Source organism: Gallinula chloropus (genome assembly GCF_964237585.1).
Source record: "Gallinula chloropus genome assembly, chromosome: 1".
Taxonomy (NCBI): domain Eukaryota; kingdom Metazoa; phylum Chordata; class Aves; order Gruiformes; family Rallidae; genus Gallinula; species Gallinula chloropus.
In genome coordinates, this window is record NC_140085.1 from 14361786 (window position 1) to 14382064 (window position 20279).

The following is a 20279-nucleotide window of genomic DNA, read 5'->3' on the forward strand; positions in this document are numbered from 1 at the left end:
GCATATGTAACGAGAAAGACTGTGTTTGAGTCTACTTAATAACTGCCACCTTAAGACTCACATGACATTGTGTCACCCTAGAGAAATGCTTTAGCTACGAGGCTTCCCACAGAAACAAAAATCACACACTAACAAATGCCGAACTTCCCAACTAAACAAAACACAATTGTTCTGTCATAACATCTGGGTTCATTAGAAAGGATATGAAAAGTTCCATGACATTCAAGGAACATTAAGAGATCTCAAGTTCAGCTGCAGAGAATTTATGAACTTAGGTCTGAAATTCCTAAAGCAGACATTAAAATCTTCTCACAAAGAAAGACACATCTAACCTTACCTTCAGCCCCATGTGTACATACTATGTGACAAAAGGCATGGAAGTGTCTCTGCAAAGGCTGAATATATGCAGCAGAACACAGCCAGACATGAGGTTTTGTGGTACTAAAAGAGAGAGACTATGCAAAGCCAGCTAGCTAAAAGCCACCAGGAAGAGACATTAAGTTTTCTACTCTTCAAGAAACAGGTGACGCTTCTTTTTTAAATGCAAATTTCACTTTGCTTGAATAATACAGGAAAATGAAATGACAAGCTGAACAGCTTGAATGGGGGTGGGGAAGGAAAGAGCATCATTTTCTGTCCTGCTCTTTGCACTCTTCAGCCTTCCATTAGGAAATACACCAAGCAGCAAAGCTGAGCACATAAAGGCTGAGGTGTCTCAAGGTTTTAGTGGCTAACCAACTTATTTTAGCACTATTACAGTCAGAGGGAAAAAAAGAATCAGGAGATGGGCTGCTTGAGGTGTATTCTGGCTGAAATGTCAACACAGCCCCTTCTCTGCAATAAATAAAACTTCTCACAGGAGTGGTTAAAAACGATCAGCAGCTGCAAGACTACAGCACAGCTAGAAAATGAAATCTCTTAAAAGCACAGAAGACCATGCTTTTCCCCTGCAGCTAGTCCCTTCAAGACAAGGGGAACACCCAGGGAAGGTTCATGAAACCTTCTATCTTTATAGATCATCTTCCTTAAGGATTTAAGAAAAGTTACTTAATAAGGGAAGTGTAACGATGGAACAAAGCAAGAAAAAATAAAAGAGGGGGAGAACAGGACAAGAGAAAAGTAAACCAGACCTACCTTTTAAATGGTCCTATCTACACAAGACATAAAAATGTCCAAACTACTTTAGGGGCAGGGGAAAGAATTGCTTTTTTTTCCCTCAAAATATGTAAGAAATGTCAGTCAGTATATATAGATATATACACACACACACACCCCCCAACCTCAAGGAAAGCAAGCCAAAGCACTGTACCATGCACTGAAGTTTTGGTGCTATTTTCTGGCCATCTCTACCTTCTGACAACTTTAATGGAGTTAATAAAACTTCTAAGGACGTTAAAGAGGCAAGGAGAGTGCCATCATTTCAAGTATCTCAACTCAAGGTCCCTTCGAGTCCATAAGGAGTTTATGAACTGGTTTCTTATTCACCACAGGAGTTAGAGCAGAGACAAGAACTTGGGGATGTCTGCATACACGATGATGCATGTTGCCAAGCAGATGGTTTGCTGTACTTGGTACCAAGTGGGAGCTCTTTCAGGGCATCATTCATAAGTGACTTTATTGCTGGGCTTCACAAACTGACACAGCAAAGCTGTGGAGATCCTGGCATTATGGTCCAGCCAGGCCTGAACCAGATGAAGTTTCATTCTACGGCCTGTCCAACTGCAAATTGAAATCAGTGTGTCCTTGGGGTTTACTGACAAGGCTACTGGACACTGAATAGCTGAGGGGAGCAACATGTGCACTGAGGTTATGGGGGACAGTCTACACCACAGGTTCCTCTGAAGTCCCACACTGCAGGGAAGAGTAGGCCTTAGTAGGTTTCTCCTCCTTTTCACATGTCATTTGTGGGCTCTGTTCTGGCTATAGACTCTTTATCCAAGCTGGCCTGGACCTGGTAATAAGCTGGCTGCAGCAACAGGTGTGAGGTAATGTTGTTGGCACTTCACAAGACGTAGGCTCAATTACTGCCTATGCCTTGAATGCATTTCTGTCTACATTTTATCATCATCTCTCATGACGGATCTGGAACTGTTCTCAGACCCCAAAACCAAAGACTCTGAATGAACAGAGCTGTTGAGATACCTATATTCATTTACTGAATTAGATCATACCAAGTACAGATCACACAAGTTAGACTATGTGGAAGAATAGCCACAAATAGCCTAGATAGTACTCAGAACATATGTACAAACACGCACTGTTAAGACCTAAGTATCAGTTAAGATTCAAATACCATAATGTGCCTTTTAGTAATGAAATGGACTGACATTTTAGAGCAGTATTTTCACATGAAGTCCCTGACCTTTATTAAGCACAAAGACAGTATGTTACTATAACATATACTGCCACTGTAACATAATTTTTTTAAAAAACAGGATTGGTCTAAACTTATCCCAAGCTCAACACTTCTCATAAATAAGACTAATTTACTCATTCTAAAAAAAACCATCGTAGATTTCTATTCTGGTCTGCAGAGAGCAAAAATAAAGAGCAAATACTGGTTTTGAGGTCTCATTCAAGTCAGCAGTTACAACAGTAAACAGTCTCTAACAGACTCACCGGGCAATAGCTCTGATGAAGTCCAAGGATACAGTACATTTGTATTTGGGTCCATCAAGCTGGTCATTATGGCCAACTATGGATAACAGCTGGAGAGTCACAAGAGAGGTGATCTACAAACAAGACACATTAGTAAAGTTAGTCATTCTTGCTAACATGAATAGCAGTGATCTTTTGTGACCATTCCCATATTTCTTTGAAAATTCACTCATAACTTCATCACTGATTTTCACACAGTTCTGTGGCTAGAAAACCCAGGAATGTATATACATTTTCACCATTACATTTTCAGCACAGGCAGTGAGAGACACAAGCTAAACCCTTCATCCTTCGTAGGAAGAGTTATACCTGGAGTTCTGATCAGAGAGAAAATGCAACACTTAGAACAGGAACAACAGCCACAACCTGAACACTTTCCAGATTCTCTGCCTGACAACCTGAAGAGACTTTGATTCTCTTTCCTTCATACCCAAAGACCTCCTCTTGAACTTTCACACTCAAAGTTGGAGTTCCTGTGCCACCTCATACCACATTTTGAACAGATGGATGTATTGCTCTTATCCAGATAAAAAGAAATATAAAGGTTGGAAAGGAAAGGCTGGAATATTTCATGCTTAAAAAAAGCAGGGCCTGGAAGGAGAGAAATTTGCCTACAAAGACACATACAGTGTCTTGACACAGACACTGGTTATTTTACCAAATCAGCAATATACCAGTGTTCTTTTTTCGCTTTGTTCCTCCAAATGATGACTGGTATCACTAAAGAGCAGTCACTGTTGAGTGCAACCAGTCTGTTCTGCCCCTGTTGGGAAAAAACCCTGTGGTGACTTTGCTGTCTCCTTCCCTCCTCCCAGCTCCCAGTGGAAAGAGAGACGTAAAAGCAGAAAACAAGGAAAATTTCCCCTGGCCTTTCCTACAGATACCACTAACAATTCAAGGAGACAAGGTTACATTCTATGAAGATCTGGTATCTGATCACAACTCCACTTTTCAAAAATCCCAGCCAACCATGACCTACCTCTGTGTAATGATAATAGCATGGTAAGGAACTTCTGAAGAATAAATAATACAGGGAAAGAGAGTGGAAGTTCAAACTTTCAAGGAAGCACAGTGCTATAAAAAGCAGCAAGTTCTTAACAGTATCAGTAAAAAAAAAAACAATTCTAACTCAGTAATAACCCCACTGTTTTGCTGGAAGTGAACTTGGTCTTCATGTTTGTGACAGTGCTTGCAGGAGGCAGGAATAATTACTAAAGTTTTCCCTTAAGTGGACATAATATAAAAAAATGACACACCTGTGGAGAATGGAAAAAAATTACAGTCACCAAGAATGAGGCAATTTTTATAACAGCTTGTGCTTAACTTCCTTTTATATGGCATTAGACAACAACAGTTTGGATGTCATCATTCTGCAAAGTCGCTGGACTCTGGTTAAGGAATACTGGCCTATCCATATTCACAAAGACAACTACTCCTTACTTAATTCAGGCCTGTGAATTACATGCAAGAGTAGCACATGACTTACAAATTGTTACCGTTGGCAGCACTTAAGAAATGTGAACTGGGTATACAGTAATTGGCTCAAATTCCAGGTCATGAATCATTTGAACATATCACTGCATTGGGATCAACCTCAGATTTGTTAGGTGTTTATTTTAAAATAATCATGAGTTTGACGTCCATTTTATTACATTCTTATTCAACAAATTCTTTATTCAGGTAGTGAAGAAGCAGTATAGAGTAACCTGCTGTAAGAATTGCTATTTTACACCCTGGTGCACCATTAGGGGTGAATCACTGCTGCAATACATACTTGCAGCTGGCCTCATGGTCAGAAACCAGCAATGAAGGAATGGCAGGAGGATCCTAAGGGCTCCCAATAAGCACAGCAAAAGCTGAGATAGTTTGGAGCTGGACCCATCTCAGGTTTATGGCGGATGTAAAAGTGACCTTGCTGCTGCATTACAAATGCTCCAGCAATACTTTATTGTAACCATTTTCTTTTCCAGCCTGTACCAAATGCTACATGTGCAACATAAGGTCAGCAATGTAAAATTCCTTACTAAAGGCTGACTCAATAAATCTGAAAGAGCATCAAACCAGCCAGCAAGTTTCATTTACATTTGTGACTCAAGACAAAAATGCTAAAGACTCAACACACAATATTACAAGGCAAATGAAGCTATTGACCAGGGTAACACAAACTTAGCAAACTGCAACACTTCACTCATTTCTTTCTTAAATCCTCTATTTATTTAGCTTAATAAAAATGTCATGATGGGGAAGTGAGTGCTGAAACTGCGAGTCCTGATCCTGAGACTGTTTAAAAAGAAGTAAAGAGAACTGATATTTTCAGTTGATGAAGGTAAGAAACAGTTTTATCCCCAAAGAGGCTCAGTAGAACCAAAGAGAAAGAACATATATCTAAGGGGAGTAAATGGGCACCTGCTCCCTCACAGACAGCCAAGTATTAGTTAAAATACTTACTTGTCTTTGCAGCAGAATTTGAAACCTATTTACAGTCACCTAGCCTACAGATGGAGAAAGGCAGAGATTTCCAACAGACAAACCCAAAAGCCTGCAATGCTCCCCCGGAGGGGGCAGCAGCCCAGAGCTCTGCACAGCTTTTTCAATGGGTTCAGGCAGAATTGAAAACAGCAAGAAAGCTCTGTCACCCCAAAGCAATGACTTCTTCATTTTTTCTGCTTTACACTATATAGCAGGATTCTCCTGCTGGTAAGTCAAACAGAGAATCAGGTAACAATTTTTATGGGGGTTTTTTGCAATGAATTGCTTTGTCAGAAAATTCAAGTTGTAGTAGATGTGGAATTAAATTCCTCAAATATTTTTCACTGAACCTAACTTTCTAGACCAGATTAACAAAAAAAAAGAAGATTGGCATTACCAAATGGCCAAGTCTTCTAGGACAAAGAACTCCCTCCTGACACAAGAGGTTTGAGCACCTCTTCTCTGAACATCTAACACTAGGGTGGGGGTTTCTGAGGAAGAACACTTCCTTCCCTCCCCCTGCCCCATACAGTATCAAATCATTACCAGATCTAACTTTCATCCTAACTGCTCTGGAACTGAGCTAGTTTTCATGAACATGCATTTCACATAAACAGGCTCGTTGTCTCTGAAATGAAATGGGGTTAAGAGCATATTTGTAGCAGAATTTTAAAAATCACCAGTTTTCATGTTCTGTGAAGTCTTAAGGTCCAAGTGCCACCTATAATTTAAGCATTAAATAAAACATCACTAATTCAAATGTTCAGGTGTTGCAAAACTTTGGAGGCAATCTCTTCTTAAATGAAGATATGTCAAAAGCTTGAAACACAGTTGGGAAAAATATGAATGTGATGTCAAACTAATTGTACTTCTAAAAAAAGCCCAAACTTTTTCAAAGCGCTTCTTTTTTTTAAATACCATGGGTACAGTGGCTCCATTTCATTATCACAAAAGCTTGGGAAAAAACATCTGGCAAGAACAGACTAGAAACAAGCCAGAAAAGCTGTGTGGGTGACATAAAGAATATTTATTGAGAATCCTTTGAGCAAAAGAAATTACAGTTGGAAGAAACATTCTAAAGCTATTCATAAAATTAAAGACAGATCTGGTAACGATTTGATACCAGTGAAAGTTAATAAGTAAATGGAATTTTCTACAGGAATAACAAGACACTCTGAAGAAAAGTTACTGGTTTGAAGGACGTGAAGGAACAGGTGTCACTGCTATATTTAAAAGTAAGCCATGACTGAGCTTTCTTTGAAGTACATTAGTGTGAGAAACCTGCTGCTGGGAAGCCTGGATGCAAGGTGAGAACAATCATAAAAGCACAGCAGAGAGTTACTGCCAGGGGCAAATGACTGTTCAGATAGCCTCTGGAGAGTCATTGGTCAAATATGGACACTGAAACCTCTGGAAAAAAACAACCAAGCCATCCTTAAAAGCTGCTTTTTTCTTATCAGCCTGGACTAACAGACGGGCCTTGCAGCATTCCCTGAGCAGACACAAAGACCGGCTTTGTCAGCACATGGCTGCGTGGAAGCAAGAAGGATTCCAGAAGCGAGGGCTGTCCGCTGAGAAAGGCCAGGCTCTTCCCGAGGACACCACGAGGAGCCAGAAAACATTCGCAGCAGAGGCGCAAAAGATGAGCAGAATTAGGAGCTCAGATACAGGGAAACACATAGTTTGGGTGAGCTGTGATTGACTATCACAGGAAAGAGTCTGGACAAAGTGCATGACACATCTCAGATCCATAGGGTAAAACTAAACAGAGAAAATTATGATGTCCATTAGGAGGGGGAAAAAAAAGGCTGTTTCCTCAGAGACATGATTGAAATCTCACCAAGTGGTACATTTTAAACTGGACTTAGAAAAATATTAATGAAAGGCACTAGCAGGAACAGTTTCAAACTGACAGAGACATACTGGATGATCTGCGAGGTATTTTTCATCTCCACAGTCTATAATCTTCAATTATCTTGCCAAAGACACAATGTTAATTGTAACTCTTCAGTCTGTCTTACCTTCACCCACAGCTTTTTGATTGTGAACTTCATACCTATCACAAAATTTAGAACTTTCATGATCTCAATACCACCAGACAATGGTACTATATTCTCTCACGGTCATAGGAAGATTTATATGCGCCCTCATCCTCAGAGACCTCTCAAAGCAAAGACACAGCTCGCTGAAGTTGTTTGACACCCACCGCTGCTGGGAGTTACATTCACACACATGCTAACACCACTGCTATGCAACAAGACAGCCTGAAAACCAGATGCCATTTAGAAAACACATTTCAGTCAAAATGACTGCCGAAATAGTCTCCTGGAGTTAAACTCAATGACCCTAGTACAAATTATGTGAGCGTAAAAAAACCAAACCCTGCTCAAAAGGATTTCGATCAAAATTATAGCTGGAGTATGCTCAGTATGTAAGCCCTGTTAGAAAAGCTCATACAGGAAGGTAACAATGGAACATTTCAATTATATATATTTAAGCCAGCAATTTATCAAAACTGTTTTTATAAAAATTATTAAAAATAAATCAACATTTTTCTGAATGCTTAGATTTTAACAATCAGGTTTGGATTTCCAATTAAGAAAGGTTTTTAACACATTAAGGCTTTTAATGCATTAAAAAAAACCTACAAGAGAAGAGACTGCCCTAGGCGATATGACCTATCATTTTATCAGATCTTAAACACCGATGGTGGGAAATCATTTCAGCACATCCCTTTCTGAAACTTTTCTTTTTTAGTACTTGGTCAAATTTTCCATCTGGAAACTGTGTTCCAATATTACTGATTCCATCACACCATTCCTGCCTTAGTCCTCACCCCTGCAAATTGCTCATGACTTTCCAGTGTGCAGTTCAAAGGTTCATTATAATTTGCTTCAGTTATACATTCTACCTCTTTCTCAGCTTAAATTAATCCAAGTCATTTTAAAAGTATGTTCTGAATGCAGTGAAACAGTTCTAACATTAACAGTGCCACTGGCAAAAAGGGATATCCCAGCCACAGCCACAGCAGACACTCCCTCACTGTGGTAACAGGCACATACGTGGCCATGTAGGACGTTATAGCATGCAGCAAACATAATGAGCCACTCTGCTTTGCGAGCCTTTTCCTTCCATGATGTTGTTTGCTGATGATCATAGTCGTGCTTCTTGTATGAAAAAGCTATTCCTCTTCAGTGGTCTTCACCTGGGCCCGTAAAACTTGACAAAATCACCTGCCCAGGGCCATTAGACAGCTGAGTAAAATACTGTTAGTTTTTTCATTAACATAAGTAATCGCTGTAAGGAAAAGGAGGGCAGATTTCCTGTCTAAGATGGCAAATTTTCATGGCACTTCTGATAGAATGACTATCATAGTTTTGCACGGCTGAGTTCTGGTGGAGGAGGGGGGCTGCAGGGGTGGCTTCTGCACGCAGCAGCCAGGAACTCTCTGCAGACACCACAGAGCAAACACCAGCCGGCTGAAGGCTGGAGTTGTTGCTGACCAAGGCTGAGCCCATCCGTGATGCTCACAGCACCTCTGGAAACCACATTTAGGAGAAAAAAAATGTTAGCAGCTGCTTTTTACCATCAGAGAAGGAAGAAAGAGATGAGAGGAGAGAGAGGAGAGAGAACGAGAGAGAGGAGGACCAGGCTGGGGCAGTCTGGGCCTGAGAGACTGAGACATTCTACGATTTATGACCCACGCTGGGGCAGCTGGTGAAGAGCTGAAGCCCCATGGAAAAGGACTCATGTTGGATAAGTTCAAGGAGGACTGTCTCCAGCTGCTGGGACCCCACGCTGGAGCAGGGGAAGGGTGTAGAAATGCACCCCCAGGCCAAGAAGGAAAACAACTTGTGAGGAACTGACCAAACCCCCCAATTCCTGCCACTCCCCATGACACAATGTGGGGGGAAGAAGGGAGAGAAATCATGACTAAAGGGAAGTCTGCTAAGAAGGGAGGGGTGGGGGGAAGGTGGTTTAAGATCTGGTCGAACTTCTCCTTACCCGACTCTGGTGTCATTGGGTGTGCAGTGCAGTGTCATAAATTAGTTTTCTTTCCTTTATTCTGTGTTGAATCTGTTTTGCCCATGACAATGGTTGCAGAATGATCTCTCCCTGTCCTTATCTCAACTCTTAAGCCCCTCAATATATATTTTCTCCCCTGTCCAGCTGAGAAGGGGAGTGATAGAGCAGCTTTGGTGAGCATCTGGCCTCCAGGCAGGGTCAAACCACCACACATGAATGTTTGTGTTTGGGGTCTTTCCCTGTCCTATCTTGGCTGCTTTTTGAATTTCTCTCACATAGATAATACTCCACTATTTTGTGTGGACTCTCCAGGTCCTCGCATGTTATTTCTTTGTAGTAACATACTCCACACTTAGCAATTTTAAACTAATTTCTGTATCTTTCTTCAACAGGTTGACATAGCTTTACCAGAAGACTTAATCAGATTCAAACAGAATTTAACACTAATTACTAACTCAAACAAACTTTTCAGACATAAATGTGATGACAAATTCCAGATGTGATAGCACTGGATTCACTAAATGTTTAATTACTATGGGGCAGGAAATCAACTGACTACTCCTGCTACTATTTATCCTTAAAACCCCATATTGCATGGGCTAACAGATGTTTTATTTTTATAGACATTTGAGAATTTAAAAATGTTTGCTCTATCACAATGTTAAGGATGTTCAGCTGTTACTAGGGATGCACTCCTGACAGCCTGGCAGGGAAGATTTGTATCACTTTTCCCCCCAAGAATTATCATGAAAAATGCCTACTTCCAGTCTTGAGTACAATAAAGAATTTACTGGATGGAGATCAGCACATGTCTCTGAGGCTGTTCTGTCATATAACTTGCATCTATTTCCTATGTAGTCTTACTCAATACCTTTTTATTTGAGTACACTCTTATATTTCAATGAAATATGTTTTGTATTTGTTACTCTGCATCTCCATGGTCTCCTCTGACTTCACTCAAGGCAAATCTATGTGATTTACAGATTTAAACTAGCTTCTTCAAGGCTTCATCATACTGGTGGCTCAGCCATTTATTAAGACAGTGAAAAATTTCTTCCTTTCCTTCAGTTTCTAGAAGATGATCCTTCTGGTTTTAGAAGAAATGTTTATTTACCCTCAAGTATCTGACCTTGAATTTCACGCTGTTAAATCCTCTCAGTTTGTATCATCCTCATCACCTTCAAGTTATTTCTTGCATATCTTTGTAGGAGAAAAGTTTACTAAGCCCAAGGCATACAACCTTGAATTTTACACTACAAAATTCTTTTGGTTTCTACTATAAAGGTCATAAAAGTCCTCTCACACAGTATTTTCCCCCACTGTACAGTGTTCACCACTTCTTAGTCCACTCAGTCTTACTTTTTGTGTCCCATTCACACTAAACAGTATTTGACAAAGTGCTGCCAATTTCATAGGCTTGTCCAAGAGATAAATCTACATCTTCTGCTTTTTGCCGTTAACCCTATTCCCTCTCTGCACCCGACCCCCATTCCCTTCTGTCTTTCAGGTCACAAAAGACCGTTCTGCATACAGGAAGCTGCCCATTTGCAGTATGTTCTGCAACTGCCGCCTTTGTGGCTTTTCTCTTCAATCTCAAGTGATGCAAATGTGTTTTCTTCCTCCTAGGAGATACTTCCCCATCCTTCCCTAGAATTCATACTAATATTTTAGAATTTGCTCTCTTCAATTAACAGTTTGTTTCCTGGTTTGATTTTTTCTGATTTTGTTTTGGTTTTTTCCAGTGACTCTCACTAGCTGCAAAGCATCACCCTTTCATACCTCCTCTGTACTCTGTTATTATCTCTGTACTTTGTTAGTATCTTCTCTTCCCAAATCTACTATTTAAAAAAAAAAACAACAACCTGTTGTTTTTTTTAAATGAGGATATTAAAACGAGATCCAGAAAACATCCCAAGCTAAAAAGGCAACTTAGAAAAGCAAACAGACTCAGGGGGAGGTATTTCTTCATCTACATTTGTGGTTAAACCGTGACACACTTTGCCACTGAAAACTCAGTGAGATGTTAGAGGGTTTTATGGAGCTGAGAAAGTGACTGGTACGTTCACGGAATGAAATGCAGCCACAGGCTGCTACCGTCTGAGACACAGATAATAAGCAGCTCTAACAAATACCAAACCAAACTCATCCTCTGCTTGCCAATCTTTTCTTTTTCCTGCATATCTGATATAGCAGTCAGACAGTTTTGCTCCTCAGTAAAACAGTGGTCAAACCCATTTTTGGTCTGACTTCATGTCCTGTTACAACACATGCACCAAAGGTAAAGTATATAACCTGCACCTTCTTTATCCTGCCACTGTGTTTCCCCCTTAAGCCTTCTCTTGGGTCTCTGCAAGGGCTCTCTCCCTGTTTTTGTATTCCCTCCATACTCTGCAGTCTTAAAAAAAAAAGTCCAGCTTCCCCCACCATCTTCTGGGAAACTTCTTGGTATCTCAGAAGTATTTGCACAGATTAGCCCTGCCCACTCACTGTTCTCCAGTAACATCACTTTTTAAAAGCAGTTCAGTAATTTATTCATTTCTGAACTATTATTAACGGAATCTTTCAGTCTTAACAAACTTGCTTTCTCTTCATTATTTTGATTCAATGCAGAAATTAGGAAAAAGATCCTTTTTTCTCTTAGCACATTTAGCTTAGCATTGATCAATTTGCATAAGGAGAAAAAGGAAAATTAAAGGCAATTCACAACAATCTTTGCCTCACTCTGCTCTCATCTTTTTTTTTTTGAGTATAAAAAAAATTCTACAGAGTGATGCACGGATAAATCAGTATTTCTGTGCCAGTTGCCTCACTCTGAGGATCAATTGAAGTACTTTGCAATGCTGTGAAAGTCATGCTAGAAGTTTGCTTAATGTGGTACTTTCAGGGAGGATCAAATTATTTTCTGTACCTGAGGATCTATTTGTAAATCTTTTTAGAAATCTGTGAAGGCTCCTGGAACTGATCACGGGGCAATTTATTTTAATCCATGCACAAAGCAAGGCTCCAATGTACCTGCAAGCTGTTGGGAGGTGCACACATCTCATTTACTCCGTAAGGACCTGGGAAAGGCACTCTCCTAAGCAGGAGGACTACAGACATGAGTTACAGACAGATAATTCAGAAGTAGTCTCCTTTCCAGTTTATACTTTAAAACTAGAACAACCGAAGATGGTAACAGATGGTCAAAGAAACACTTAGGGAATGGTGTCTACAGTTAATTTGATTACTTAACCTAGGTAGCTTCATCAAATGGACACTAGACAAAGGCTGGCTGTTTTTCAAGGCAGAGGTAGGAGGTACCCAACAGAAGTGTCCTCCTGCCACCCCCTGATTAATTTCTGCATCAGAGGTCTCAGGTTCCACTCATTTTTGAGAAGATGAGGGAAATAATACAAAGACCATTTTCCAGCAGCAAACATTTCTGCAACTGACCAAGCATATAACCTTAAATCCCCAAATCCAGAGAATCTTTACCTGGGTTTTCTTTTCCTTCATTTCTAACACTTCTGTCCCACAATAACAGCATTTCTTGTCACAAGACAAGTTCTACCAAGGACAAAAAAAAGTAACCTTAAAAATACTCTGAAGTATCTGTGATACTGATAGGACTTGATACATTTACAGATGGCCTCTAAATTTTTAATTCTATCTGAGTAACATCTAGACCTGTGTGCACAGAGTTACTACTAGCCTTCTACTGCTATCGGAGTTGTTTTGCAAATGTAATTTTGTACTCAAAAATAATTAAAGCACTTCAGATTTCTAACCTTTCCTGAGGACAAAGTTCAGTATTCCCTCTGTGTCATGAACAGAAATCATGAAATAAATAGAAATTTCTCATCATCCAATGTTTGGGAGTATCTTCTAAGACTAAATTACCTTATTTTCTTCAAGAAAGAAAAAGATTTTCAACATGCCAACTGCAGTCTATTTTATTATTATTATGGTAATTAAGTGTTAAAAGAATATTGATCCAAATCTTGCATAAAGAAACAAGGTATTACAAATTCTTAATTAAAACAACTCCAGGAAGATTTGACCCAAATACTTCTCAAATACAAATTTCAGACATTTTAACCATGAGGCTAGACAAATCAAAACACACTGTGAGTCTGCTCTGAAAAATGACAATTTAAAGAAATAAAATAAATATATCCTGAGATTACTAAAGCAAATCTTTCAAGACCCTGCACAGTACCACAGTGCATCCCAACCACTCACAAGAAGCCTTGCAGAAGACTGCAATCAACACTGTATTCATTGTGACTACATAAAACTGCACATTTTAGTGGTTCTGTAATAGAAATAAAGAGTAACAAAAATAGAAATAGAAACAACTTACAGTAATCACTAAAGCACATACGTACATCACACTGGGAGAAAACAAAACTGGCCCAAAACATCATCTCTTGAAAGGACCAGTAAAGGATGCTTAAGAAAGAGTGTAATAAAATCATAAATAAGAGAAGTTTCCACACATACACCACTGGCTCCTGGTAATCGTCATTTCAGGAATTTCAGTAATTAAGTGTAAAATTGTTCACACATACAGATCCAACCTGTGGAAATATGACATTTCATGTTGTTCTTGCATTGTCAAGCTGGAGCCAAAAAGACTGTTGAATTGTGACATTAATGCACCTAATCAACACGGTGGAGGAGAAACTAGGTTTTATGCCATCAAACGGGAGATATATAAAAGCCAATTATATATATATATATTTTTAATACAGTAACTAGAATTTGATTTGATACACGATGTTGGATCCTGGATAAACCAACAGTTACAAAGAAAGGCCTTATGCAACAGCAACTGAGAGGAACTTCAGTTCAAAATCTTCCCTAAGAAGATCAGGAAAGTTAAGTTTAATATATTCTTGTATCTCTGTTCACAGTTACCCTTAAGCAGAACAGACAAAACACCAAGAACAAACACAAGTTCCAGTTCCAGGCTGGCCGACTGTCACCACACAGCACACAGGAAGGGAAGGCTCTGCAAAGCCTCTTCTCAGCAGTGGGAAATGGGCAGATTTGGAATCTCCCCTCTCCGAGCATGCCAGGAAACCAAATACTTGCCCTCAAGGAGAATATTGTGCTCTGAATTAGTAAATCTATGGCATTTTGGTCCTGCCAGGAACAAGAAAAAGACCAGGATGAAGACTGTCACTCAGGAAGTCAATTGACCCTTAAAAACCAATTAAATAAATGCTACTGTAATAGCACAAAGCTGATGGTTGTAACCTACAATGAGAAATTTTGTTCTTATTTAGAACAAATCTATAACTATAAGTTTAGGTACAGTGCAATAGAGGCTATAATCTTATAACATCCATTTTTTGTTAGTCTTTCTACAGAAAGTAAAGCTTTCAGTCATCCATGAACTGGTAAGTCATGAAATATTAAAAATTTAGGTTCAATGACCCATTAAATGTTAGATGCAACTGCAGAAGAGATCCATAAATATCTTTATACCTCTTGCATAATAATCCTGCAAAGTGGTCATAACTACCACTTTTCCACTTTTTATTCAGCTACACTTGGTTTTACCAGATAAAGAGTATGAGACATCTGTCAGCAATTAATTGGAAAGGAAAAAACCCTGTTCTTCAAACACAACACCGGTTTTATGCAGTTTCTGTCACCCTTTAATGCAACTGTGAAATTGTATTAGTTAGACCAGATATCACTTTCCTTTTTTTAGCCTCGAAAAAAACCCAGTTTATGACTCTCAGATGTTTGGCAAGCACATGTGTTGGGTAAAAATGTTAGCAGCCAACCAAGGCAAGCAATGAACTAGGGAAGCAGGGTGCCATCGGCAGCAACGCTGGTCACTGAATTTAACTGCAGCCTATCTGTGAGAGGTGATATGTGGGAAGGGAATGGTCAGCTTGGAATAGGGGATTCATGAAATCCACTGGGATTGTTTTGTTCTCTGGAGCAGGAACTATGTATGTGTTCTATTTAAATACCTGCAAAAGGGAAGCACTGCTTAGGAACAGTACACAGCCTATTAGTATTTCTCCTGCCTTTATGGCATTCAAGGATAATACCCTTTAGATGGACAGCAACAGTCAAAGACACTCATCGCTGCCTCGTCCATCCCAAATTCTTAAAACCACCATACTATGTACACTGAGTTAACATTTGTGTAAGCAGTAAACAATGACTAAATGGCTCCTACATGATCACTAATCATTTATGGAGCAACCGACTAAAAGAGCAACGTGCTCCACAAGGCAATTTCTACGTAACTCAGGAGCAGATTTAAACCATAAAAAACAAACCTACACAAGTAGGTTCGCTGGAATACAACACAATCAAGAAACTGAACTTCTCAGCTTTCCATGGCTGTATTTTTGAACAATCACTGTGTCACGACTTTTCTGTGATATACAGTCATTATAAATCTGGGAGTTTTAATGTTAAAATTAAATGGCCATAAAAAAGCTTAATCCTCCCTGGAGTACTATAGTGATTACTAAATTCTGAAAAAAAATCCATGCAAGAGCTCAATACATAGGTGGGAAAAAAAACAGGAAAGAATCAAGCAATCAATGGAACCTTCTGATTTTATAGATGAAAGGAAGTGACCTTCCTAATATGGCTATTTGCCTACTGTGGTTAGAAAATGCAGGGACAAAACAGAAGAAACAGAGGGGAAGTGGTTATGATTTGGCAAATACACTTCTAGGGTGTGATGAAGAGCTACTTGTCATTCCAACTGACTGTGCTATATCCTAAACACTGTTCCACCTCCTTGGAGACCTTTCACACAAGCTTTACATAATAGGTAGCTCCCAAGGCTATCTTCTGGAATCTCTTCAGTAAGCAGAAACAGAAGTATTCCTCAACTATATTTTAACTTGTTCACAGCAGAATCTGCATTGCAGTCAATGTTTAAGAAAAAAAGCTATCAAAGAATCAGCTGATGAAGAAGTGCTGTTTATCAGTAAGAGAAGCTCAAGAAGCAGAGACCAAAATGTTGAGCAAGGTGTACTCTGCTTGAAAGGTGTAGGCTGGCGGTCTTCCCCTCTCTGCCACCAAGACTCAGACCTGCTTTGCAAGAAGTTCTCAAATGCCTCCTGTCCAAGACGACGCATTAAGACCAGAAGATTGGCTAGGTGATTACTGCTGGGAGTTACATATCAGATCAGGACACCCAGGCTATTGCTGGCAGTCTGCCCCCCTTCATGGCTGCATTCAATTTTCCTACCAGAAGTAACATTCTGAAAAGTACCAGATCTCCTCCAACTTAAGCACTGCTCAAAACTAAAGCCCCCAATCTATCCCTGTCCTTGCATATCTTGTCCTGCAGAAACACATGTTGTTAAAACTTGACTGATTTTATCTGGGAAGTGTACAGAGACTTTGTCATCTCAATAATAATTTATGAGCCTAACCTCGGGAACTACATTTCTACAGCACAATTTGCACTAAGCAAACAAAACAAAACAAAAAACCCCAAACCAAAACAAAAAAACCCCACAAAATCAAATAAACAACAAAAAAAAGAAAACCAGAATCAAGCAAATGTTCACACAAAGACTTTTCTGTCTCTAAAACTGTTCTCAATTTATTTTATAACAGAGAAATTGTGCAATATGAATGCTACCATGGTAACAACTCACTTTATTGAACAAGAGAGAAAATAATTACCCCAAACCTGCATATCATGCAAGCACATGCAGTAAATTTAGTGTTGCCCTTTTTCCCCTTACTATTTTTCTTCTTGCAAAGAGAAATAGATTTTGAATTTATACCTTACAGAAAGCCAGGCATCGTTTTGCCTGCCCCTCCCACTTCTTTGTACATTTTACACCTCTTGAGTGCATGATGTGAAGGGCCCAGTTACTTAGAAAAAGAAAAAAGGATTAATGAATCAGAAATGCTCTTCCCCCTCCTGAGTTAAGTACAGAAGACTCCTATGTAAATGCTTCACGCATTTAAAAAAAAATGAAGCCCTAAGGCAAGCACAGCACATGCTTAGTATTCACTCAGTATACTTAAACAGGAACCCTTACATTTATAGTAAACCAAAAGTTATTCATCTCCAAACATAAATTAAACCTGATTTTACTGTTCGGTCCAAATATTCTTTGTGATACTATGTTTGTGAACATATTGTTGTATTTTATATACAAGGGGCTGTAATATTTTCAGAAGAACTGCATGGATTTAGCCATACAAATCCAATTAATCTCAATAGAAGTTGTATGGCTAAATCCCTGCGCTCGGCTTTGACATTTTGGAAGCGGTGGGGGAGGTTTTTCAAGCAGTGAATATGTATTATACAAAACTCAGTTTTCTCAAAGAGAAATAAAATACCGTGTAGACACTTACAAATATCAACAAACATCTTTACGTGACTCTGTCAGGAAAATCACATTTCTAGCAAAGCAGGCAATGATTTCCACAGAACTTGATTTTAGCACAAATCACAGTATTATCCTGCAGTCTGAGAGATAAAACTAATCATGTGTGCATATTAGTTGGATAAATTATTCTCATTTTACCTCCAGTTTTGATCTTTTTATTTCATTTGAAGCGGATCTGCATGTCTGATATAAATGTTGAAGAATCAATTTAGTCTTGTGTTCACAGTTACAGGATAGCCAAAAGAATGTGCTTGGGATACATAAAATCCATGGTTTTAAAAGGTCACTTCAAAGAAGTGATTTGGAAGTGTTATTTAAAACGATGAACTCATGTACCATGGACCTTCCTCACTTTTTTTGATTTATCTACAATACTAAACAACTTAAAGAACAGAAACACAACTACTCTCATTGAACTTCAGTAACAAAAAAATGGAGCTAATTTTGGCCATTTCTTGCTAGATTTCTTCAGTCAGTAGGAATAATTTCCATGTACACACATTCACACTCACATACAATAGCAGTTGTGCCACATCTTAATTCAGCAAGCTGTCTTCATGGAGCTGGGAATCACCAAACCATCCAAATATAACTTACCCTGATACAGAATTACTGCTGAAATACACACTACTAAATAAATATATTTCATACCCCCCTGAGAAGCTGTTACAGACAATGAAAATATAATTCCAGTAGTTAAACTGGTAAAACTTGGAATTCTATCTCAAAAGGCTACTCCTAGCTGCCTTCTCTCTTCCCTCAAAACCCTCACCAGGGTTCTTCACTTCATAAATTGCAACTAGGTGCTTTCCACCTTAAGAAACAGAAAAAAAAAACCTGCTTGAGACTTATGTTTCCCATATAGCATTTAACAGTTAAACCCCAATAGTGTAGGAACTGTAGACGAGATGATGCCTGTTTTACAACAATTTAGGTTTTGTGTTTTACAGTACACTTTTCATATAGAGACTTTTTTTCTTTTTCTTTCAATTCAAACATAATTCAGGCAGAAGAAACTTTTAAAAAGAGAAAGTAAGTGACCATCTGGGAAATAGTTGAATATATAAAGTATTCAACAAGCAACTAAACAACAGAGATAAAGTCACCCAACAGAAGGCAACATACTGCAGTTTATTCTTCCTGTGTATGTGTGGCTTGCCTGATTCCTCATAGGAAGGTTTAGCCCATGGGAAGGTTTAGCTAATTGAAAAATTAATTTCAAATATAACAAGCTTTAAATAAAATCATGACCATTCAAGTACTGTATCCTCAAAAGAAAGGAACATTCTTTTTGCCTGAAAAGGATCATAATGCTGCTACTTCATTAAAAACCTAGTGCTGTCAGAAGTAAAATCATTGCTATATGGCTATAAACCAACATTTTTCTGCAGCTGTATGTTCTGGAAGCCATATAAATCTGACTTAAAACAAGTTTCTAAAAGAGTTAGCATGTTATCATGCCAATTGATAATGTGTCCTCTTTTATATCTGAAATAGTAGCCTCTCTGGTCAGAAGCTCACCAAATAAACCTACTTTGAATTTTGCTTTATATAAAGTTGTAAATTCTGGGGTACAGAACTTCAGCATAAGTGCTTAACATGTTTAAATATAAGTGATAAAATGTTTAATATTTAAATAGACTTAAATAAGGACCTTTTTTGTACAGAAGACTTTTATCCATAGATCCTTCCCAATGCAAAAATCTCCCATACCTCTCTGCCCATGGCTTTCACAACCTCAGCTACTTCTATCCCCGACATAACTCAGTATCACAGTTGGCTGAGGTTGGCAGAGACCTCTGGAAGTTTCCCAGTCCAACCTCCCTGTGCTCAAGTAGGGTCACCCAGAGCAGGCTGCCCAGGACCATGGCCAGAGGGCTTTTGCATATCTCCAAGGATGAAGAGTCCACAGCCTCCCTGGGCAACCTGTGCTCAGTCACCTTCACTGTAAGAAATCGTTTCCTGATGTTCAGAGGGAACCTCCTGTGCTTCCATTTGTGTCTGCTGCCTCTGGTTCTGTCAGCAGGCACTCCACCCTCACTGCACCCTCCATTACAGGTACTTTTGCATATTGCTGAGATCCTAAGCCTTCTTTTCTACAGGCTGAACAGTCTCAACTCCCTCAATCTTTCCTCACAGGAGACATGCTCTAGTCCATCACTTTTGTGGCCCCTTCACTTTACTCTCTCCATTATGTCCATGTCTCTCCTGCACTTGGAACCCAAAATTAGATACAATGCTCAGTGAGTACAACAGCAATTCTTTCCAGTTGCTTATTACACCCTTTTACACTCTCCACACCTCCTGCTTCTCCTGCTCCCACAGTTTTCAACGGATATTTTACAACCTGTGCCTGGGTCTTGGTTGGTCCTTGGGAAATGGCCAGCACCAAGTCAAACAAAAAAACCCACACATGCACATGCCAAAGAGTCTTCTGAATAGAGGGTATGAATGTAGACACCAATTTTCATTAGATGTCTAAGACCGAGTATCTTTGAAACTCGTGCCTGTCAAATTCAGCCAGAACTAGATAAGCTAAAAAAAAAAAAAAGGATATCAACAGGGTGAAAGAAGCGATAGGTATGTGTTTGAGTGTTTGCTTAAGAAACCAAGCTAGAAGATAGTCAAGAAATGAAGTTACAGTCTGAAAAGCAGTTAAGGTATATGCCAAAGATCATCGCATTTAAACATACTAAGTACTTGGCCAGGGTGCCAGCTTATCCTTTATCCTCCACTACTTCTGCAGCACTT

The 20279-nt window shown here is 39.2% G+C and overlaps 1 protein-coding gene across 2 annotated transcripts in view; it reads right to left on the reverse strand.

The window, feature by feature from the left end:
* The window catches only part of ORC5 (origin recognition complex subunit 5), a gene marked incomplete at both ends in the record, with an annotated part of 69793 nt that overhangs the window by 1536 nt on the left and 47978 nt on the right, over positions 1 to 20279 (reverse strand). For both annotated transcript variants that reach the window (XM_084277146.1, XM_084277147.1), the window contains one exon: positions 2620 to 2732. In XM_084277146.1, coding sequence (XP_084133272.1) covers positions 2620 to 2732 — 113 coding nt within the window. The remainder of the gene's footprint in view (positions 1 to 2619; positions 2733 to 20279) is intronic.